This window comes from Hemicordylus capensis, chromosome 13 (assembly GCF_027244095.1).
Source record: "Hemicordylus capensis ecotype Gifberg chromosome 13, rHemCap1.1.pri, whole genome shotgun sequence".
Taxonomy (NCBI): domain Eukaryota; kingdom Metazoa; phylum Chordata; class Lepidosauria; order Squamata; family Cordylidae; genus Hemicordylus; species Hemicordylus capensis.
In genome coordinates, this window is record NC_069669.1 from 21,320,838 (window position 1) to 21,343,718 (window position 22,881).

Here is a 22,881-nt window from a genome sequence, read left to right on the forward strand (position 1 = left end):
TCCCTTCCCCACCCAACTCTCACCCACCCTGTCGGGCAGTGGGGGTGGGGAGGGAATCCGGTTCGATTCCAGAGTCCACGTTCAGCTTTAACAACTCCGTCTTTAGCATTGTCCGTGAGCCAGCCAGGCTGGTTGGTACCACCTGGGCGGACGGAGGCTCGTTGTGATTCTTGACCGGTTCTATGTCCCCAGAGACAGCCTTGCAGGACTTCTGCTTTTCAGTGGGTTATCTTGCTTTTATTGTCCAGACCATCAGGCCTGTGGTGGCCACATTTGCAATGGTGTTTTAAAAGCTTAGAAAAGTTCAATAAAATGTTGATTTTGTTGGTGGAATTGAAATGAAAATTGACCGGGATGTCCTCCAAAGCTTACTCCCTGGAGAGAGGACAACAGTTTGTTCATCGTTACCTTAGCCCTTTTCTTTGTGCAAAAATGACTGCAATTTTACCCCAGTTTGGGGGTGGGTGGGATAGGGATAAAGTGGGCGTGCTCACCACAGAAAGCTGTAAGGGCAACAAGGCGATCCTCTCTTTTCCATCTCTAGGTGGGGCAGACATGGCCAAAAATCCCTCTGAGCCTTCATCCCCTGAGATGGTACCAATGGCAAAAGTTTGTGGGTTTGCCCCATGGACTTCTTGCCTTTCTCCACAGCCCGCCCCTCATATTAGCTCTGCTTTTAAGGAGGGCTCCTTGGATGAACATTCAGCACCCCACGGGATCATGCTCCAATTCCTCTCCCCACCACCCTCCCTCACCAGACTAATCTGTAAAATACACACTCTTTAATTAACACCCGTATTCAGCATTTCGGGCCTGAAGCACCAGCTTCTCCTATTAGAGCAAAGCCCTCCGGTCTCAAACAGCTGCATATCCTGTCCGTCTAAGTAGGCTCTGTGGGAACTGTGGCTCTGTTGCCAAACATAAGGCCCAAATGTGTTGTGTGTCTCCCCCCCCCCCCCGCCCGCCCGCTGCCCCCATCCACACGCTTAAACTTTCAGGTTTGGATTCAAGGAGGTCTAAACTGAGGGACTGGGAAGAAGGAAAATGCCACATTTTGCAACTAATGTGGAAGCCATCTCTGCTGACTTTGGAGTTTATCCTTCCTAGCTTCTTTCACACCCTCCCAGGCAGAATCCTCAACCATTAGAGTTGGAAGGGACCTTTAGAGGTCCACTATTCCAGCCCTCTGCTCGCTGCAGGAGACATTTCGCGAACGGAAATAGGGACATTCTTGTGTCCCTGTCTTCATGTCTGCGCACATGCAGACATGCCTCTTGTACTATTACCCACTGCTCAGGGCTCACCTCTGCCTTGCTATATACTCAAGCCCTAGTAGTAAGCTTTATGGTTCACAAAGCTTTAATTGCAAAAACACAAAGCTTTTAATCCTTATGGTGGTCTGGACTTGGCATATCTCGGGGCCAGGAGGCTGTTCCCCAGATGTGCAGAGCCATTATCTTAAGGTTTGAGAGAAAGACTGCGCTCCATATGTCTTCCACTCCCTTTTAGGAAATGTAAAATGGTCACCACTGGGCCATGGCTGGAAGTCCCTCCGATAGCCTTGTGGGACGTCTCCATAACCCCTGGATTGCCGGCTACTGAAGAAGAATTTGTTCCTCTGTGGGCCATCAGCGACAAAGGGGACGTGCTCTGCAGACTAAACATCACTCCCCAAAACCCAGCTGTAAGACTGCCTCCCTCACTTTGTGTGTGTGAGTGAGTGTTGGTGTGAGTGTTGGCAGGTTCAGATGGCACACAGAAAACCAGGGTTGCATCTTGCCTCAGAAGAGTTCTCGGCATCGGTCATGACATCTGAGCCGAGTGACCTTGGAAACAAACCGAGATCAATCTTGATATTCCAACCAACTGATCTTGAACTTAGATGGTGGGAGTTGTGGTCCAACGTCATCTGGGGACCCCAGTTTGAGAACCCTTGTTCTAGTGTGCTTAACTTTCTCCAGAATCCAAGAATCACCAAGGTTTTATAACCAACACATTCTTTCTCTCTTCTCCCCAACCCACCCTCCTTCCTGAACTACTAGGGAACCTCTTGGTTGCATGTGGGGACAGACCAGCCCTTCATCTCGGTCTCCATAGGAGCGTTTCATCAGGTGTGGGCTGTTGCTCGAGATGGCTCTTCCTTCTACCGTGGATCAGTGTCTCCTAATAAACCTGAAGGTGAGCCTGTGGCCATTTGACCTTAGAGAGGAGAGCTGGTCTTGTGGTAGCCAGCATGACTTGTCCCCTTAGCTAAGCAGGGTCTGCCCTGGTTGCATATGAATGGGAGACTAGAAGTGTGAGCCCTGCAAGATATCCCCCTCAGGGGGTGGGGCCGCTCTGGGAAGAACCTCTGCATGCAGAAGGTTCCACCTTCCCTCCCTGGCAGCATCTCCAAGATAGAGCTGAGAGAGATTCCTGCCTGCAACCTTGGAGAAGCCACTGCCAGTCTGTGTAGACAATACTGAGCTAGATGGACCAGTGATCTGACTCAGTATCATGGGAATGTAGAAAGCTGCCTTCTGCTGAGTCAAACCATTGGTGTATCGAGTTCATTATTGTCTACCCAGACTGGCAGCGGCTTCTCCCAAGGTTGCAGGCAGATTAGTCCATGAGCTTGGCCCACAAATTTGGGCCATCAGTACCATCTTGGGATGAATGCTCATAGTGATACTTGATGTCTGTCTCCCTAGAGATGATACCATTGTTCCACTTACAGCTTTCTCCATGCTACCATCCCTTTTTAATCCCTACCCCACAAATGATTAGAGTAAAATTGCAGTCATTTTTAATAATTCATTTTTAACAAATGAATTAATCAAATTGATACACTGCCCCAAACTTCCGTCTCTGGGCGGTTTACAACAATAAAAGCAAATTAAGACAAAAATGAAAACCTTAAAACAATTTAGCACCGCAGTCAATTGAAAAAGCTTGGATGAAAAAAAAAAGTCTTTTTGCACAGAGCAAAGGATTAGGGTAACAATGAACAAATTGTCTTGCTCTCTTCATGGTGTAATCTTTGGAGAGTATTCCTGCCAGTTTTAACTTCCATCCCTCTGACAACTTCGATAAAATTCAATCCTAGTTTGTGTGTGTGTGTGTGTGTGTGTGTGTGTGTGTGTGTGTGTGTGTGTGTGTGTTTAAAGCATTTAAAACACCCTTGCAAATTTTACCACTGCAGGTCTGATGGTCAGGACAATAAAAGCATGATAACGCACTGAAAACTGGAAATATTGCATTGCTATCACCTTTTTTAAGCTCCAGGGAAGTAGACCTCATCAAAAATGGGCTGTTCAACTTCAGCCCTCCTGCAGATGTTGGCCTACAACTCCCATAATCCCTGATGCTTGGCCACTGTGATTGGGGATTATGGGAGTTGTAGTCCAAAAACAGCTGGGGGGCCTAAGTTGAGCAGGCCTACTAGATGATGCCAACCAGCCCATCCCCATACTGAATCTCCATTCAGTATAGGGTGCGTGTGTGCATGTGCGTGCTTCTTTCCCACCTTCCCTCCATGATGGAACTGAAGGTGATCTTCATGAGGTTTGCAGGCGTCTCCCATCTGGGCACAGCCCACACTAAGACCTGCTTAGCTTGAGAAAAATGACTATATTGCGTGCATTCAGACCTTAGCTTGAAGCATCCCTGCTTAGCTAGGAGACTGGTTAGCTAATTCTAGGAAGCAACCCCCTCGCATTCCAAAGTTACTGGAAGGGCAAGGTGAGATCGGATATAGAATCGCCTAGCCTCAGCCCTTGGAAGACAGTGGGAAGGAGGGAAAAACTACTCTGCTCCGGTGGTCCCTCTAATTTTTTTTATCTCGGTGCGGAATGAGTTTTGTTCTGGGCGGCAGTATCAAGGCAGGGTGTGTGCCCCATGTCATGTGCATTCAGAATGGGGCCTTCCTGATTCAACCTGAGCGGGATCTACAATGAACTGAGCGGACATCTAAAAACGTGTGAGCACACACACGCCTTAGAAGGAACAGTGTTCTGCCCTGAAACTCTCTGTGTCTGGATGTGTCATAGGATTGAGGTTTTGCATCGAAATAATAATAATAATAATAATAATAATAATAATAATAATAATAATAATAATAATAATTATTATTATTATTATTATTATTATTATTATTATTATTATTATTATTATTAAAAATTCAATTTCTATACCGCCCTTCCAAAAATTGCTCAGGGAGGTTTACATAGAGAAATAATAAATAAATAAGATGGATCCCTGTCCCCAAAGGGCTCACAATCTAAATACAAAACATTTTCCCACCAGTTGTACTTACTTGTTTTGTTTTGTTTGTGCTGGTTCTCTGCCTGTATCTTCATGCAGGTGAATGCTGGTACCACATCCCTTCCCCTCCAAAGCAGAAGCTGAAGCAGGTTTCAGTGGGGCGAACCTCTGTGTTTGTGGTGGATAAAAATGGTGAGTTGGGAATGACTGTAGCTGTTGTTCTGTTTTGTTTCTTGTGTAAACTCCTCACTCCATCTGAGTTACTGTTGAAACACTTGTTGAAACACAGATTTCCTTTTAGACCTTTACAAATACTTACTGATTTCATGATTACATATTTAGAGTTATGATTGTCCTCTTTAGTTACATCTGGTATAGGAAAGCAGTTCTCCTCCTGTGTGGTGGCATTTCCAACTGAAGTTAGAAAAGACAGTACATTTGTCTGCTTCCATACACAGATTCATAATCAGATCCGTCGATGAATGTGTGGAAGGGCAGTACTGAATGCTTAAGACCATCCCAGTAGACGTGAGAGCTGGATGGATACCCCTAAACCCGTCTCACGTTGTCCTCTTTCATAGGTAATCTGTGGTATCGTCAGGGAATCACACCCAGTTACCCTCAAGGATCCAGCTGGGACCACATTTCAAACAACGTCCGCAAAGTCTCCGTTGGCCCTTTGGACCAGGTCTGAGTTCAGCATCGAAGCATCTCTTGAGTTATGACGGAAGTGGATAAGATGCACGAGACTAGCCAAGCTGTGTTACTAGTGTCTCTTACTGATCAAAAAGGGGTGGGTGGGGATACATTGTGGTGCACCATGGAGAAAAACAGGGTTGTAGAAATGGTTGCGGGTTTGCTAATTCCATAGAAAACTTCCCAAAGGAGGCCTCGGAAGATTGTCCCCACCACTGCTTCCATTCTATCCTTGCAAGAACTCAGCTACTTTAGGCTGAGAGCTGGAGTCACACTGAAAGTCGCCCAGTGGGCTGAACAGGAATTCAGCCTTGGACCTCCCTGGTCCTAGTCCAGCATTATAACAGATTTCCAGATGTTGTGGACTACAACTCCCATCATCCCTAGCTGCAGTGGCCTTTGGCTGGGGATGATGGGAGTTGTAGTCAATAACATCTGGGAATCCCTTTACAGGGAACACTGATTCTAACCACTCCACCACACTGGCTCTCTGAAGAGCTGTCTTGTTATCGGTTTTTCTGTACATGTGTTTAAGAGACAAAGTTTATTTGCTGTCCTGTTCCTCTCCTACAGTTTCTCTTATGTGTCTGCATCCTAGGTCTGGGTGATTGCTGACAAAGTGCAGGGAAGCCACAGCCTGAGCTGCGGAACGGTCTGTCATCGGACGGGTGTCCAGCCAATGGAGCCGAAGGGGCTGTCCTGGGACTACGGGATTGGGGTGAGTTCTAGGAACCCAGAATTACTCTAGCTTGGGGGGAGGCAACCCTTGTTTTTGAACTCCTGGGAGTTGTAGTTAAGTAATAGCTACAGAGCCAGGGTTGCCTGCCTGCCCACCCACCCCAGCCTCTAGGTGGTTAATTTAGATGTTCTCCTTTTGTAAATAGCTCAGAGTACTTCTACTGGAGATTAGTGAGGGTTTTGTGTTTTAATGTAGTTAAACATCTTTGCTTTGTGGTCTTAGTTTTTCTGTTTGCATTGATTGTTTTTACTTTATAAATTGTTGTAAACTCTCTTGATGGTTTCCGCCCCCACTGTGGAAAGATGGTCTGTAAATATTATAACTAGGAGGTAAGGCCGGTTGTTGACAGGACAAAGTCACTTTGTGTAGATTACACTTATAAGAGTTCATGAAATTAAGTCTGTGTGATGGGATTTTTTTATTGATGTGCTTGCAAAACAGAACTAAAAGAACAGTTTTGAATTTGTAGGATTTCAAGTTCAGACCTTATTCATTTAATTGAATAATTGCCATACAAAGTGAATTTGAATCTGAGAAAGATCTTCTGCTTCTCTTGGGCATGAGGTCGTTTGTGAATTATTGATCTGATGATTGAATCTAAAACAATCTGTTGAGAACAGTAACAGTTAAGATATGAATATTAGATTCAAAATTTCTTCTTAAAAATACAAATAAAGTTTTTTTAAACCTGGTGTAAAAAGGAGTGTGTTCAGCTAATTTTAGTGGCAGGATTGTTTATGCAAAATTTGGCATCTGTAGGGTAGCAAAAGTGTGACTTTATTACAGTTTATTAAAAACTTTATTTTGCACAAACGAATCCACCAACAAGCAAACTCTTCAAAATACAGAATACATCCAAGTGCCAAAAGATTTACTCCAGTTTCCACAGCAAGTCAGCATGATCTCTGCATTGCTGTCTGTCTGTCTCTCTCTCTCTCTCTCCTGGGCATCCCAGATGCTTAAGAATTTCTGTGAACAAACTCTCCTGTTGCTGACTCACAGGGTGGTTGGGAACATGTGACAGTAAGAGGGAATGCAGCCGAAAACTCCAGGACCGTATCGCAGGAGCCTTTGGCGGAGCACCCAGCCAGATCCAACGAATCGGAAGCCGGAGAGAGCGAAGGAAGAAGAGACCCTCCTCAGATCACTGTCTTTGTGGACGAAGCTCAAGACCAGGACCGAAATGCCGTCCCGTGTTAATGCCTCCGTTCTCTGGACACAGCATGATTTTACCTGCCCGCCTTCCACTGGCTCCACCCACCCCAGGAAATGTCAAGGTATGGTGGGGACTGTACAGCGCACCCGGCTGGACACCTGTGCGAAGGGGAGAGGAGAAGATCTCCTTTTGCGGGCGCTCACTGTGCAACCCCCACATCCTCGGCATCCGTTCGTCTCGGTGCGGATTGGTGGGTGGTCCGGGATGGTGTCGCACAGTTCCCATTGGAGCGGCCGGAGGCTGTGCCCCTCTGGTGCTTGGGGGAGCAGACCTGAAGTGTGGGGTTTGTAGAACTGGAATTTTCTACGTGAATGGTTTTCTTCTAAAAGAAAAAGCAAGAGCCCTTTAATTTATTCTTGAAGTAATATATTTATTAGCCGCAGCGCTCCTGAATAGCCTGCAAAGACATCCGGTCCGTCCACGTAAGCGAAACCTTTGTACGCAGCTGCTCTTTAAATGTGCATGAATGTAAATCGGGTCTCTTGGAACTTGGGTTCTTTGAATACTCTTCTGTTTGTTTCCCCCCTAAATCCCTCCTTTTGGCTATACAGTGTCCCCTAACACATACAGTGGTGATGCTGCCACTGAATTCTGCGGAGCTGCTTTGTGAGAAGAGGGTCCTGACAAGGTAATCTGCTATGGCAGGGGGTCCCGATCTCATCGTACTACAACTCCCTTCACACCCGCCACAGTGTTCTGGCAGGGGATGGTGGGCATTGTAGTCCGACAACATCTGGAGAACCACGGTTGGCCCCCCCAGTGCTACAGGGTGGTTTGTTGAAACTGAGCCAGGCTGAGCCCCTGGTTTTTTGGTTTTGTTTTTGATGGGATCCCCCCCCCCCCCGCTTTTCATTTTTCATAGTGTCCATGAATTCTGCTCTAAAATAGGAGCAAACCACTGACATTTAAGCATAGATGGGCCTTGAACTGCAGCGCTGGTTAGTTACTGGGTGCCCAGCCCAGCTCTGCCCATGATCGTCACCAGCAAACATGTGAAAGCTTTTAGCAACCCCAGATGGCTAGAACTGGGATTTAGAATCAATTTCCAATGACATCCATCACATTGCAGCAGGCATGGAGAAACTTGGGGTCTCCACCAGCAGTGTTCCCTCTAAGAGGGATTTCCAGATGTTGTTGACTACACCTCCCATAATCCCCAGCTAAGGGCTGCTGCAATTGAGGCAGACAGGAGTTGTAGTCAACAGCATCCATGAGTCCTTCTTACAGGGAGCACTTGTTCTTTATCTTCCCTCCCCCCTTACCCCTCAAATGCACTTTAAATGAGACACATTAGTGGAGGAGAAAATGAGTCAGAGGGTTTCTTCCGATGCAAACAATCAGCTGTGATTGAGGTGCTGCATGCACAAACCAGGTGCCTGTCACGGCTCGATACTCGTACTAAAGGCTGATCCTTCACAGAGCTGGGACCTCTTGAGAGGTCAAGAATTCTACTGGTGCAGTAGAATCTGCCTGCAAGATCTGGCACAGAGCTTCGCACTCGAAATGCCCCAACTCGAAACAGGCCGTTCCAAGTGTTTCGTGCTCGAAACAGAATGCCTTTCAAATGAAGGTTCTGTTTCGAGCTTGGCACAGAATGATCCCGTTCTGAGTCAGAATGTTTCGAGGGTTCTGAGTGCCTTTTGGGCGGGCTGCCCCCCCCCCCCGCCCCATTCTGGCTAGTTTTGGCACTGGCTCGTGACCTCCTTGCTTCTTGGTTGGCTCGTTATCTTACAATTTGTATGACAATAAGCCAACCATGAAGCAAGGAGACCGCAAGCGAATCAGAAGCCAGTGCCGAGCAAGGGCAAACCAGCCTGCCAAAAAGGCATTCCGAGCACTTGAAACATATCAAGTTCCTTCTCTCAGAACTGGCTTGGCAGGTTGTTCCAACAGAACGTTCCAGGTATTTGTGTTCCGTTCTGAGTTTGGAACGGAATGCAAATCCCATTCCCTTCCAAATCCCATTTTACGGAGTTGGAGATGGAAGGTATTGTCAGCAGTTGCTCAAGCAACATCCAGACTCTTTCTTCCAGTGTGCGGAAAGGGGCGCAACTGTGTGGATGCCACTTGTGAAACCGCTGGGGGCCACGGCAGCGCCAGCACCGAGGTCTTCTGACCCAGTTATACTGGCGCGTCATAGGAGCCTTCAGAAGCTGTCCATGTTCCCCCATGGTAACTATTTTACGAATTACCCCACAGTTTTCAGAGTTGCATTTCACTAATCATAATATAATAGTCACAATTGTAGCTATTATGTTATAGGCTAATTATAGCCAGGGATTTACAGCGTGTTAGGTGTATCTATCTGGTTTATAATAATTCTAATGAGTTTCAGTTCATTGTATCTGTACTATATCCTGTGCTGGTCTTTGACTGTAATGAAGTTGGTTGATTGATTGGTTCCCCCATGGTGTAGAATCCGATGGGGTGAACATCTGCCTCTCCTGGACTACCAAAGCCGTAAAATGCACATTTCTGAGTGCAGAGTTTGATTCTGGAGTAATTCTGGGATATTGTACGGTGAAACCCTCCCTGGACTGTACCAAATAAATGAAAAATACAGGAGGGGTGTATGTGTGTGAGGGAGAAAGAATGAATGATATAGCACAAGGGTTCCCAGCCTGAGATCCTCCAGCCGTTGCTGAACGACAAATCCAGTTATTCCCCAGCCACGTTAGTGGAGTTGTTGTTCAACATCTGGAGGATCTCAGGTTGGGAACCCTGGATACAGCATGTTTGAAAACTGCAGGGAGAAAAAGAAGCCATCTCTCTCTCTCTCTCTCTAGCATGCTTGCTTTCCATAATTGGGCGTGTTTTATGGGAGGAAGCAGTTGCAGATGGAGTTGTCCACCCCCATGATCCTTTTCACCGTATAGTTGAGCACTTTTAGCCCAATCAGAAGTGTGTTATCAAGGCCTGCAGGCGAACATCCCGACTCACACAGCCCTGGAGCGACAGGGGAGGGGTGACGTTTGCCAATCTCCCCTCCCCTCTGAAGCCCGCTGTGCCTCCCGGAAATATGTCCCCAGGGCTCGGATGACATCTTTCCATGACTGTCCTGTGCGGACATTTTCTCTAGCGATGTAAATAGCACTGTGTGGCATGGGTTAGAGCAATTCTGTATTTGCAGCCAATCTGTTTCACGTTTGCATGTAGTTATCTTTTAGAGCTTTATATGTGCAAGCGTATTTGATGCCAAGCCAACCCAAGATTCACAAAGGGGGGAAATTGAGAATTTTCTTTTTTATAAAACGTGCTCCTTCCAGATAACTTTTGTTCAGTTTTGGAACAATGTTCGGGTTTGCTTTAGTTTTGTGGGAGGGTTTGCATTAATTTATAATGGAGGGAGGAACCCGAAATAACCTTTTGCTGTATTTATTCCTGTGGTTGTACAGAAAAGCCTATGGCAATCACACATGAGTGTTTGGTCTGTTTTAATGTCCTCTTGTTATTATATACCCTTCTTTCTCTTCCCTGCAAAAAACAAAAACTCACGTGATTCTCCCCCCTTCAAATACTGGGAGCAAAGTTTTTCCAATGCACCTCCCCATCTGAAGTCAGTGGGGCTACAGGAGAACACACTCTCTGATGTAGAATAACCTCTACTGTATCAATAAAATGAATGTAACCTGGTACATGTCTTCTGACTGGCTTCTGTACCAACGCTTTGGGTTGTAAACAGCTGCATGGTGGGAGAAGTGTGCAAGGTTTATTGTGCTGAATGGTTTAAAATGGGCATTGCTTGTTCTTCCTTCATATTGTAATGAAGAAGCCTTAGAGATGAATTGCACTAAGACCAAGTTTATTTCCTTTGCTTAAGTGCCCCAAAGTCCATTCTTGGCAGTTGAATGGCCATGAAATTGAGCCAGTCGAGAGCTTTAAAGGTTTAGGCGTCGTTTTCTAAGCCTCCATCAGAGGCAGTCAGTGTTTGGGCAGGTTTGCAAGGAGAAGAGAGTTCCTTTTGAATTGGTGTTGCCTAATTGTCTGAATCCTCTCCCTGGCAGTCTCAAAAAGACTCCACTTCCCCAGCCAAAGAAAATGCTGCTTTCCGTGCTGTGGTCTTGAGAAGCAGGGCCTAACAAAGAGCTGGTATTTACTCAAGGTATTTACTTATTTTGCACAAGCAGAAGTGGTACATTCTGTACCACTTGTGCAACAGTTAGCCTAACGATGGGCCATGCCAAAAGCATGACCGCCTGTGGCTCCCACCGACACAAGGACACAGCCATGAACGAGGGAAGGCGGTGCCTTTTCGCTTCTACAGCCTCCCTTCCTGCTTGTGAGAATAATCGGCGTCTCGTATTTCGCAAAGCGGCCTTAAAAGCAGCAGACGGGTTTCTCCAGACAATGAGGCGATTCTCACGAGCCGCCAAACTCAGGCGAGGGCTTGCGAGCCTAGGCCAGGCTACTCAGGCGCAGCGCCGGAATCGGGGCTGATCCCAGCGCTGCCGCCTTGCCTAACCCTACTTCTAACCCCTGCCAACTGAGCAAAGAGGCACCTTTTTAAAAGTGGCGATTCTCTGCTATTTAGCAGGGGGAGAGCAACTTGTCCTCTCCAACCCCCACACAGCATCCCTCCAGTGGCTGTTGCTGGTGTCTACCTTAAGTTTCTCTTTTAGGTTGTGAGCCCTTTGGGGTCAGGGGACCATCTTATTTATGTAAAACCGCTTTGAGAACTTGGGTTGAAAAGCCGTATATAAATATCTCTCATCGTAGTTGGCTTGATCCAGGGTTATGGGCATGAGCGTGCCCTTAAGCCTGGCCTCAGGGTCATGCAACCCAAGCATACACTGAGCCCAACAGCAAGAGCACCAAGCTGAGAAGGATCCCTCGAATCACTGTGCCGCCGGAGTGGTGCATTGAGAGATGCCAGAGGACTTGCCCCCCCCCCCAGGATATTTGTCTTGGCTCTTTGGTAGGACTGTTGCTTTAGGAACTGCTTAATTTAGATTAAAAGTGGGAGTTGAACAGCCATGAAATAAGCTTTCAAATCCAGTTATCTTTCCCTCTGTGTTGGTCCACCTTCACTCTTGGTTTTTAATTATGGTTGTATGCTGCTTTGAGCATGTGGGAAAGGCGACTTATAAATATTTAAAATCAAAAAGATCAGGCAAAAACGTAGGTCACAGCTATTAGCTTGGATTGCTAGAAAGAGCCAATGGGTTCAGAGGCAGTTGGACCCAACTGGTTTTGAACGTTTCATCTGATTGGGACAGGAAATACTTGTGGCTCCGTCTTGTGGGATTAGGGCCAGTAGTACTTAAGCCAATCAGATGTGGCGCCTGACCTGTAAATGCCACCGGCATACAATCCAGGGCTCTGTATATGCGTGAATCCATGCAGTGTACAGAAAGGCTGATCAAAGAGTTGGTAGCAGATCAAGTTCTCGGCAAATCCTATTAAACCATTTCGTGAGGACATCATTGTTCTAGTTCATGGATCATAACCTTTACCCTGTTCTGCTTAAATGATGCGGATGATTTGACTTTTACCGAGGGCTCCGTTGGCCATAATCTCTTCCTGAAAGTAAACAAGTGTGACCTTTTCCAGATGGCTCTTCCTCCCCTCTCCATCCTCCAGCAGCTGAAGAGGTTTAAGTATGCCACACAAGTCCTCCGGTGGGATAATCTCATCAGTGACTGACATACAGAGCGAGGAGGCACCAGTGCAGGGAGTGAGCAGCCTAACACAACTTCCCCACTAAGTAGCCGGACTGGTGTAGGGTAGTGGTTAGCAAGACCTGAGTTTAAATTCCCGTTCAGTCATGAAACTCTTTGGGTGACTCCGAGCCAGTCGCTGAGAAGATAAACATAACCGTGTATACTGCTCTGGGCTCCTTGGAGGAAGAGCAGGATATAAATGTTTTTAAAAAGTGTAGTGGAGAAGGGATTTTTTTTAATGCCTTCCCCTTCACTAGGAAGACCTCTGTGCCACCCAAAAATGTGTCCTTGAGGGTTGCACAGCCCTCAGGGACATATTTGGGTGGCTGAGTGTGCTACCTAAGGAAAGGGAAGTCATCAAAAATTGCTCCTCCCCTTCTGCACGGGTGCAGTTAGTCTGGATGTTCTGTTAGGCTGTTCCCTCACATCTTGCCATGTATGTCAGGTTAAGGTATATTTTAACCATGACCTTTTAAAGTGGTGTCTCTCCCATTTATCAGGGGGAGAGCAACTGGCCCTCTCCATCCCCAGCACAGCATCCCTCCAGTGGCTGATGGTGGTGTCCAGTTTGTTTCTTTTTAGACACAGAGCCCTTTGGGGATAGGGAACCATCTTATTTATTCATTTCTCTATGTAGACCCCTTTGAGAACTCACACTGAATAGCTGTATATAAATATTGACAGCACAGAGAGTGATTCTATGCTGAATCCAGCAAGAACTCTTCCATTTACTATAAGGGGCTTACAACATGCTAAAAAGCATGGAAATCGCCACTTAACTTGGTCACCTTCAGTTCCCCACCTCTCAGGGGATGGGAGCTGGTCTTGCAGTTGCAAGCATGAATTGTCCTCTTTGCTAAGCAAGGTCCACACTGGTTTGCATTGGAATGGGAGACTCCATGTGTGAGCACAGGAAAATACTCCCCTTAAGGGAGGGGTCCACTCTGGGAAGAGCATCTGTCTGCTTGCAAGCAGAAGGCTCCATGACTTCTCCCTGGCATCTCCAGGTAGGGCTGAGATTCCCACCTGCAGCCTTGGAGAAGCTGCTGCCAGTCTGTGTAGGCCAGTGTTTCTCAACCTTTTTGGAGTCAAGGACCGCTAAATTCTTCGTGCAGAGTTTCAAGGACCAGCAGAACTTGCATCTCTGGGCAGTTTACAATTAAAATAATATAAGCATTAAAATCATTAAATTTGGAATCTTTTGCAAACATGGAATATTAGGGGTTTTCAACCTTGGGTCCCCAGATGTTGGTGGACTTAAACTCCCATAACCCCCAACCACAATGGCATTTGGCCATTATGGCTGGGGATTATGGGAGCTGAAGTCCACCAACATCTGGGGACCCAAGTTTGAGAACCCCTGAATCTAAAAGCCTGAACCTTTCAAACCACTGACCCATTGACCCACCTATTGACCCACCCTTTCACCCACCCTTTGACCCATTGACCCACCCTTTCACCCACCCTTTGACCCATTGACCCATTGACCCACCCTTTGACCACCCTTTTGCCCCCCCTTTGACCCACCCCCCATTGACCCACCCACCCACCCATTGACCCACCCTTTCACCCTTTGACCCACCCTTTCACCCCCCCTTCCACCCATTGACCCACCCACCCTTTGACCCACCCTTTCACCCTTTGACCCACCCACCCACCCATTGACCCACCCTTTGACCCTCTTCACCCATTGGCCCACCCACCCTTCGACCCATTGACCCACCCTTCGACCCATTGAACCTTGCTTGCTCCCCCTCCCCCAAGGAACATCCACCTGCACTCCCTTTCTGCGCCTCCATGATACTCCTCTTCCTCTTCTGTGCCATGTGCAAAACTGAGGAAGTGAGTGCCTTGATTGCAGTTGTTGTGGGGGTGGGGTTGACTCCCAGCCAGGGACCAGCACTCAACTCTTTGTGGACCGGTAGCGGTCCAGGGACCGGTAGTTGAGAAACTGTGGTGTAGGCAATACTGAGCAAATGGATCAATGATCTGACTCAGTAGAAGGCAGCTTCCTTCGTAAGCTGTAAAGATCTTGCAGAGTCTCAGCCTGTGCTGGCTTTACACATTAGACTCCATAAGACCACACTCAGCTTCCCTCTTTCAGCTCACCATTGGGCTGTAGAATGATGCAGTCAGGCAGAAAACCAACAGGTACAGCTGCTAAGCAGTGCCCTTGAGCAATAGGAGGCACCCAGCACTTCTCTCCCGTTGGCTTTCAAACATCCCCTTAGTACGTCAGAACAACTGTGCCAAGCGGCTGGCTTCGGAAGAAGCCAATGTTTGTTTGCCTTGCAATTAAAGTACTTCAAATAGGGTTAGCCTTTGTGTTTGTCTTTCCAGGGCTGCGGGCTCTTTCGTACCCTGTGGCAGGTTTGTCTGTTCTTTCCTTCTCCACAATCTGATGGGCCATGCAGGAGGCGGGGAAAGACGCAACCAGTCTTGCTACGGCTATCTCAAAAGTACCTGGGCATCACAGGAATAGAGGAAGCTGCTTCATGCTGAGTCTGACCCTCGGTCCAGCTGGCTCAGTACTGTCTGCACTGACTGGCAGTGGCTCTCCCGGGTTCCAAGAGGGAGACTTCCCCAGCATTATCTAGATGCCAGGGCTTGAGCCTGGGACCTCCTGCACGCAAACATGCAGATGCTCTTCCACTGAGCTAGGGGCCCCGCCATCCCCAAGGGGAACAGCTTACAGACCTCATATGGAGTCACCCATTCAAATGCAAATGAGGGCAGCTGCTGCTTAGCAAAGGGGACAATTCGTGCAAAACCCACTCCTAATTTCAGGGGTGGGTGGGACCCGTATATGCTGTTTTCCAGCCTAGTCTGAACTATTCCCTTAAATACAACCCAGTCTACAAGTTCTTCCTAGCCCGCACTTTCATTGCATGAGCTAATAGGCCTACTTATTGACAATATTTATACCCTGCCCATCCAGTGCACTGCTGTTCATGTGCAACTTGCAAAAAACAACAACAACAACAAACAAAAAAAACTGCTGCAGGCCTGTGTTAGGTGCTCTGCAGGGGAACTGTATAAAACCTCTGTTTGGTGCTCCCCAAGATCAGCTCTGGTTGCCTTTACCCTTATGACTTTTCGTAAGCAAGACTGTGTGAACGGGAGCCGAGACCAAGAGCCAGAAGATTTGACAGCAAGGAAGGTTGGCGCAAACACACACAAGCACAGAAAACACTCTCCTTGCTTGAACAGTGCCATTCAATCTTTTTATTATGTTTCGCAATATGTGATCGTTTCATTTTTCACATTGCTCCCAGCTGGCCCAGAATTAGCTTAACCAACCACACCCTCATTGCAAATCAACGCGATTAAACTACACAATGTCTTCATTTTCAGATCAACACACCTACAACAAAATACTAGCCATATGATTATTTACAGTTTTGAACAAGACGACAGCTCCTTCCAGCCTCAGTTGTGGTAGGTGCTGGACACAGATAAATTAAGCGTTCTTCCAGGCATCACAGGTCCAGATCCAATAAATATGAACAACAGCCCAGTGTTGATGCCTGGATGTCTCCATTCATTACTGTAACATATGAAGCTGCTTTATGCCGAGGAGGAGAGCTAGTCTGGTGGGAGCAAGCATGACTTGCAACCTTAGCTAAGCAGGGTCTGTCCTGATTGCATATGAATGGGGAGACTAGAAGTGTGAGCACTGCAAGAGATTCCCCTCAGGGGATGAAGCCGCTCTGGGAAGAGCATCTAGGTTCCAAGTTCCCTCCTTGGCAGCATCTCCAAGACAGGGCTGAGAGAGATTCCTGCCTGCAACCTGGGAGAAGCTGCTGCCAGTCGGTGAAGACAATACTGGGCTAGATAGACCAAGGGTCTCACTCAGTATACGGCAGCTTCCTATGTTCCTCCACATCATGCATACTTTCAGAAAAAATCCATCATGTTCTCCATTTGTTGCCTTTTTTTTCCCTAAACTAATAAAATCCTAAACTCTGTAGCCTTTCCTTGGAAAGAAGGTGCTCCAGCCCCCTAGTTATGTCTGCTGCCTCCTTTTCCAGCTCTCTCATGTCGCTTTTGAGATGCGGCAACCAGAACTGCACAGTAGTCCAAAAGGCCGTGGCATTTATACAAAAGCATTCTAATATTAGTAGTTCTACAGTGTGGAATTTGCCGATTTCACAGCCCCCAACGCTGGCTTGACATTTTCATCGAGCTGCTATTTGTTTTTGCATTTCCATCCTGCCCTTCTTCCAAAGAGCCCCAAACAGTGTACAGAGTTACTTTTATCCTCACAACAAGCTTGTGGGGTAGGTTAGACTACAAGAGAAGTGACTGGCCCAGAGTCACCCTGTGAGTTCCATGGCTGGATTTGAACTCGGGTCTTCTCAGTCCAAGTCCAACACACTCTTCGCTACTACACCACGCCGTTCCTTGCAGCTTCTTCCCACTACATTTCCACATTTCCCCTGTGTCTGAGCCATTGTTATTGTCCAGGTCTTGCAGACATCTCTGCAAGCGTTCTGGATGTAACCAGTAGCACCTACCACGCGTCAAACCAGAAGAAGGTACAGCTCCTTCCAAACAAGTGTTCCTCACAAAAGCTTTGGCAGCGGACTGGAGAAAAATCGCACGCTGGTGCTCCGCAATGTTGGCACGCCCCCCAGAAACAGAAATGCAAAACCGGGGACCGGACGCTCACTTTAGCTGCCTTGCCTGAAGCTGTGGATCTGGGTGGAATACTTCTGGAGCTGCTCAGCTGGTTCCTCCTCTCTGCTCTGCTGCTGCTGCTGCTGGTAATGTTCGTACAGTTTGGATCTGCCGCTAGAGCCGGACCCCTCGACGACCGGGAGGTGCCCGTTGGACATGCGGAGGACCGTCGAGGTGAGAGACTTGATGTAGTTCTTGGCCAGGGTGAGGGTCTCGATCTTGGAGAGCTTGTTCTCGGCCCGGACGTGCGGGATGACCTCCCTCAAGGCCTGGAAGGCGTTGTTGAGCTTGTGCATGCGCTGGCGCTCCCGCTCGTTGCTCTCCAGCCGGCGCATGCACCGCTCCTTGCTGCTCCAGGGGCGCTTGGCAGGCCGCGTGGAGGCCTTGCGGCTCTCCGGGTTCCTCTTCTCCGTGCGCCGCGAGCATTTCAGAGCTGCTTCGCTGTTCTGGGTCGGTTCTTGGCCGAGAGCGTCTTGGGCGACCACGTGCCGATGTTTCGTTCCTTTGCTTTTGGCCTTCATCGCCGGCGCACAGGGAGGCAGGCTCCGGAGGGGTTATCTCCCGCGGAAAGATGCTCCCGGCACCAACCAGAGGGCTGTTTTAAAAAGAGGACACCAATTGGTTGCCACTAGGGCCACAACTTTGGGCTTGTCAGACATCACTTAACGGAGCCCTGGCCATCATGTGAGGTGGGGTCCGAGGAGGACAGAAATGGGTATCCTTTGGCACAAGGCTCATAACTAAGAACGTGTTACTTCAGGAGTGGGGCTGGGGCAGTCAGTACCATCTCAGGGGACCAATGCTCAGAGTTATTGTTTGCAACCTCTGCCCCAGTAGAGATGGAAAACAGGAAATAGCCTTGTTGCACTTACAGCTGTCTCTGGGTTACCACTCCGTCCTGATCCCTACCCTCAAACAATTATGGTAGAATTGCAGTTATTTTTGCACAGAGGAAAGGGTTAGGGTCACAACCAGTGTTCCCTCTAACAGGGATTCCCAGATGTCGTGGACTACAACTCCCATAATCCCCAGCCAAATGCCATTGCAGCTGGGGATGCTGGGAGTTGTAGTCAACAACATCTGGGAATCCTTGTTAGAGGGAACACTGTTCCAATGTACTCTCTTCATGGAGTAATCTTTGGAGGACATGCCTGCTAATTTTCGTTTCCATTCCTCTGACAACATCAAACATTTTTATAGTCGTACTTGTGTTTTTAAAGGTTTTAAAATACCATTGCAAATTTGGCTGCTGCAGGCCTGAGGGTCAGGACAACAGAAGCAGGAGAACACACCGAAAGCTGAAAGGTATTGCAACGCTGGGACCTCTTGTCCATCTCTAGAGGTGTAGATCTTGTCAAAAATCGCAATGAGCATCCGTCCCCAAGATGGTACTGACCATCCCAGCTGGTTCATGGACTATACTAGAAACAAACCAACATTTTAATACCAAGATTTAAGTTTAACAAGTCTGAAATTCAACTCTGAGTGCACCTTTAACACATGCTAACCATGCATGATTCCTTCTGTATTCAATATTTCCTAACATGCCTCTCATTCATCATGGGATGAGGCTGCAAATTTTGAATTAAAATTTCTGCAGACAGAAAGTGGGTTAAAACTCTCCGCTCCTACAGATTTGTTCTCATCCAAACCACCGTGTGGACGTGACGTCACAGCTAAAGTGGTCCATTGGGCATTAAATCTGAGTCAGGTCTCGGCTAACGTGCGAATTCTGACCAAGAAACCCACCTAGCCAACATTTCACTTCCCCACCGTGGCCAGCCGGATGGCTCTAAGAAAGCCCAGGTGGTGTGTAGGTTGTTGCTCATCTGGAGGTAGCAGTGAGGCATTATATTAGCATTCTTCCTTGTAAGGCTCGGGGGTGGGTGGCAGCTCAACCCTCAGTGAAACTCCCTATCTAACCTTTCCGTTAGGCCAGAGTGAAGCTTCGCCTAAAGCTGAATATTCTGCCCATGCGGAGATGACCATTCTCACCAGACAATGCTGCACTGTCCCCAGGGCTCCTTTAAAGGGAAACGGAGCCCACTTGAGCCCCCACACCATCTTAGGAAGGATGCTCAGAGAACTGGGCAGTGGCAGCCCAGCTAATGGTCACAAAATTCGTGGGCTCTGGAATGTCTCTTTCTAGTGCTGCATGGGAAACCACACTGACAGGGGTGCCTCTGAGCAGGCAAAAGAGCACCTCTCTACCACTGAAAGACCAACTTCATCACCCACACAGTTGTGTGTGTGCTTGGTTTTTTGAGGGGTGGGGAGGTGTTAAAGTTCTGGCCATGCCGCCATCTTTAATTCTTAAGGTGAAATATGTGTAAGCTTTGAGCCTGAGCTTCCTTAGAATAGAGCAAGCTACCATTCTCAAGACAAATGTGGCACAGAACAAAGCAGTCAAATGACTCTGCTCTTCACTGGATCTTCTTGATGACTGGGAATATTAGCAAAGACAGCTCAAAAGTCAGAGTCCTTTGAGGGGGATAAATGGCTGGTAGAGAACACAACCAAGGCCTGGGGAGTCAACAAAGGGCCCGGGCCCCAGTGAATTACCCAGAACCCCACGTCATCTCAGCCCCCTCCCTGATCTCGTCCTGAAAGGAAGTACAGCAGGAGTCACCTGCACAGAGTATGATGCGGAAGAGAGCCTGACCCAACTCTCTGCTGCCTTCTCCTCCTCCACCGCCACCGGTGCTGTATTCCGTTTGCTACTTTAAATGATTGGTTGGTTGGTTGGTTAAGTGCCATCAAGTCAGTGTCGACTCTTAGCGACCACATAATTCTTGTGGGGCGGGGCATGATTGAGTTTGCTTATCAAAAGGCGGCTGTGGGCGCTGGATCTTCCAAGGACCTAGCAACACCACTGCTGATGGAGATACCAGCCAGAGCCAACTCTAGCCATAAAGACCTTTTGGGGTCCCCACCTCACCCCAAGCCCCTGCACTTCTCACACCCAGAGCCATTGCTGATGTCATGGCAATGCACACCGAAAAATATAGTGCGGACGAGATGCAGTGTGCGTGCAAGCACCGTCTTCCACAAGCGCAATCAGCAAGGGGGTCTAACTGGCTGTCGCTCTCGGATGAGCAGACAGTGGGTGACAACAAGCCGCGACTGATTGCTCCTTAACAGCTCTTGGGCACATCCAAGCTGTTCTCTTCTTCCACTGTGCCAGCCCACCGATTCATGACCGATACCCTCGTCGTCCGCAGCCTGCCCCAGAAGTTCAGGTGAGAAGCTGCAACCACAGACACCTTTTTGCTTCAGCCTTGCTTATGGGAGATTTTGAGAAGTTAAAGCCCGAAGGAGGATTACTATTCCAGGAGGAAGGAAGAGTGGTCAAAGACTAAGAGCAAAAAGTCCGCTTGAAAATGCATGGCTTTGCTTTTTAAAAGGCAGTCACAGCCCCAGTGTGGTGTTCTTCTAGGCTGTGCCATGCATCACGGATCAACACCTAGCCCTCTTCGCCTTCACCTTCAGTTCTGTTCCCGCTCCTTTTCAGGGCTTGACAAGCTTTCAGGATTGCTGGGCCATATCTTCGTTTATTCACTGGGAGGTCATGTGCCAGTAATATATTTTAACACATAAGGTCTCTCTCTCTAGACATATAAACCAACTATTGTATGTAAAGTAAATAGTGTTTTTAAAAAATGCTTAAAAAGCTTAATTTAAAATAGTTTTAAAAAAGCAGATCTTACCCATTTCATGGGACCCGATGTGATTCGCTGGTATGTTTGAACTCCCTGTCTTGCATCTAGTGGCAGTTCCCAATTTTAAAATAAAACGAATGCCCAGAGTCTAAGCTTTGTCCCTCGAGAAGCAGAATTGGAGCAACTCTCTCACTCACAACGTCCATTCCTGGATACAGTGGAAAAGATGATCTAGCACAGAGGAACCGGCTCCTGCCAAATTCAGTGGGGCAGCATGAGTCGCACTCAGGATCATTGTGTGTGCCACAGCTGGACTACCCGTTACATGCCAGGCACAAACTCTGCGGGTTCATTGCACACATGCACAGTTACTCACCCCGGTTCAGTGCATGCACAGTAGTCTGTGCCCTGCAGCTGAGGTGGCCAGAGGCTTCCAAAATAAACGCCGCGGCTCATCACTTGCACAGACCCTTCTTTATACGTACCGACACCTGCACAACATGTCTGAGCGGGGTTTGGGGCACTGGCCTCTCTGAGCAGCTCCCTGGCTGAATGGATTGACAGGGCACACACAAAATAATGAGCTGGGGGCCTACCTGGCAACGCCGCAGCCTCCACCACCATCCCCGGCCGCTCTAGGCTGGCATCAGTCACGGGCGCGCAGCAGGCAGGACCATTGGGCTTCCCCGGTCTCTGGCAAAGTGCTCAGGAAAGAGAGGACACGTCACTTTAATGCACAAACAGGGGAGCGGGGCGGAGCTTGGCTGAGCCAAAGCTTTTGCAAATAAGCCAAGGAGGGTGTGTGTGTGTGTGTGGCAGTTCCAAGACTGGGAGGGAAGAGCTCACTTAGCCGTGCGGCCGGCACTTTGCGGAGCAGAAATCTCCAAGATCCGGGCATTGCTCGCTCTCTCCAGTTGGATCTCCCATCACCCCCAGCCTCAGCTTATTGTGGCCAGGGATGATGGGCATTGTAGTTCAAAAGCAGCAGCAGCTGCTGGAGAGGCCAGGTTGCCCAACCCCTGCGTCACAGCGACTAGGCGGCTGCTGTTTTGACTGGCCACGTCAAGGGAAGCAAAGGGAAGCCCCCTCCGCCGTTTTTCCTCAGGTAGAAAAGTTCCGTCCAAATGAAGCCTGCAAAACGTGTAGACAACCCGGAGCTAGATGGACCAAGGGTCTGACTCGGTAGAAGGCAGCTTCTTTGTGGGAGTCGCTGGTCTTGCAGTAGCAAGCATGGACGGACCTCTTTGCTAAGCAGGGCCTGCCCTGGTTTGCATTTGAGTGGGAGACTCCATGTGCGAGCTCTAGAAGATCTTCTCCTTAAGGGAGGGGGCTGCTCTGGGAAGAGCCCCTGCCTGCTTGCATGCAGAAGCTTCCAAGTTCCCTCGCTGGCAGCATCTCCAAGATAGGGCTGAGGGAGACTCCTGCCTGCAACCAAGGAGAAGCCGCTGCCAGTCTATGAAGACAATATGGAGCTGGATGGACCAAGGGTCTGACTGGGCATCAGGCAGCTTTGTATGTTCCTGATAGGCGTAGGGCAGCAGTAAAACTGAGGTGGTAGCCGCAGCAGCCCCTGCCCTCCATCCCCTCCCCACTGAATGATCTGCTAGCCGAGACCACTGCCTCACTTCACCTCCTTATGATCCAACCTGGTCGATCAGTTTGCTCCGTTCTAGCTCTGCTGCGTTTGGCTGTCTGGGCCCCAGCCAAATCCCACTGGCACTGGAGAATCCATTGTACTCACCTTAGCGAAAGGTGGCCCCTTTGAAGTTCTGTCCACAGTGCTTTCACATCACCTGATCCTGAAGCCTTCCGCACCGGCAAATGCAAGCTCCAAGCAGTCCCTTTTGGGCAGAGAGTTTGTAGTCAAGGCAGGAAATCAGTGCAGAAGACAAGTCTCTTCAGAGCGTTCAAGTTCTTTAATTAGGTTTCTTCTTGGGGAGCAATTGGGCAGGATGTTTTCCCTTGGATCTCTGAAATTAAAATGATGCA

General features: G+C 48.4%; 2 protein-coding genes across 3 annotated transcripts in view; one reads left to right on the forward strand and one right to left on the reverse strand.

Moving 5' to 3' along the window:
* The window catches only part of TECPR1 (tectonin beta-propeller repeat containing 1), a 30,648-nt gene extending 20,122 nt beyond the window's left edge, over positions 1-10,526 (forward strand). Inside the window, exons 20-25 of the mRNA XM_053276819.1 lie at positions 1,510-1,684; positions 2,043-2,178; positions 4,342-4,434; positions 4,824-4,930; positions 5,537-5,656; positions 6,680-10,526. Of these exons, the coding sequence (XP_053132794.1) occupies positions 1,510-1,684; positions 2,043-2,178; positions 4,342-4,434; positions 4,824-4,930; positions 5,537-5,656; positions 6,680-6,877 (829 nt within the window). The 3' untranslated portion in view covers positions 6,878-10,526. The remainder of the gene's footprint in view (positions 1-1,509; positions 1,685-2,042; positions 2,179-4,341; positions 4,435-4,823; positions 4,931-5,536; positions 5,657-6,679) is intronic.
* A 5,237-nt stretch (positions 10,527-15,763) lies between these two features.
* BHLHA15 (basic helix-loop-helix family member a15) lies at positions 15,764-21,780 on the reverse strand. Of its 2 annotated transcripts, XM_053276574.1 has the most exons (3): positions 21,489-21,538; positions 20,941-21,100; positions 15,764-17,828 (listed from the first exon to the last, which is right to left on the reverse strand). In XM_053276574.1, exon 3 carries the CDS (start codon positions 17,752-17,754, stop codon positions 17,227-17,229), a length of 528 nt encoding a protein of 175 aa, XP_053132549.1. In that variant the 5' UTR covers positions 17,755-17,828; positions 20,941-21,100; positions 21,489-21,538; the 3' UTR covers positions 15,764-17,226. The 2 variants fall into 2 exon arrangements, with proteins under 2 accessions (XP_053132549.1, XP_053132548.1); XM_053276573.1 differs by having other exon boundaries at positions 20,941-21,780.
* Positions 21,781-22,881: the final 1,101 nt, after the last annotated feature.

What these genes read in the sequence shown, in the direction of transcription:
- BHLHA15 (XM_053276573.1), bottom strand. Translation starts at nt 17,754, where the DNA reads ATGAAGGCCAAAAGCAAAGGAACGAAACATCGGCACGTGGTCGCCCAA.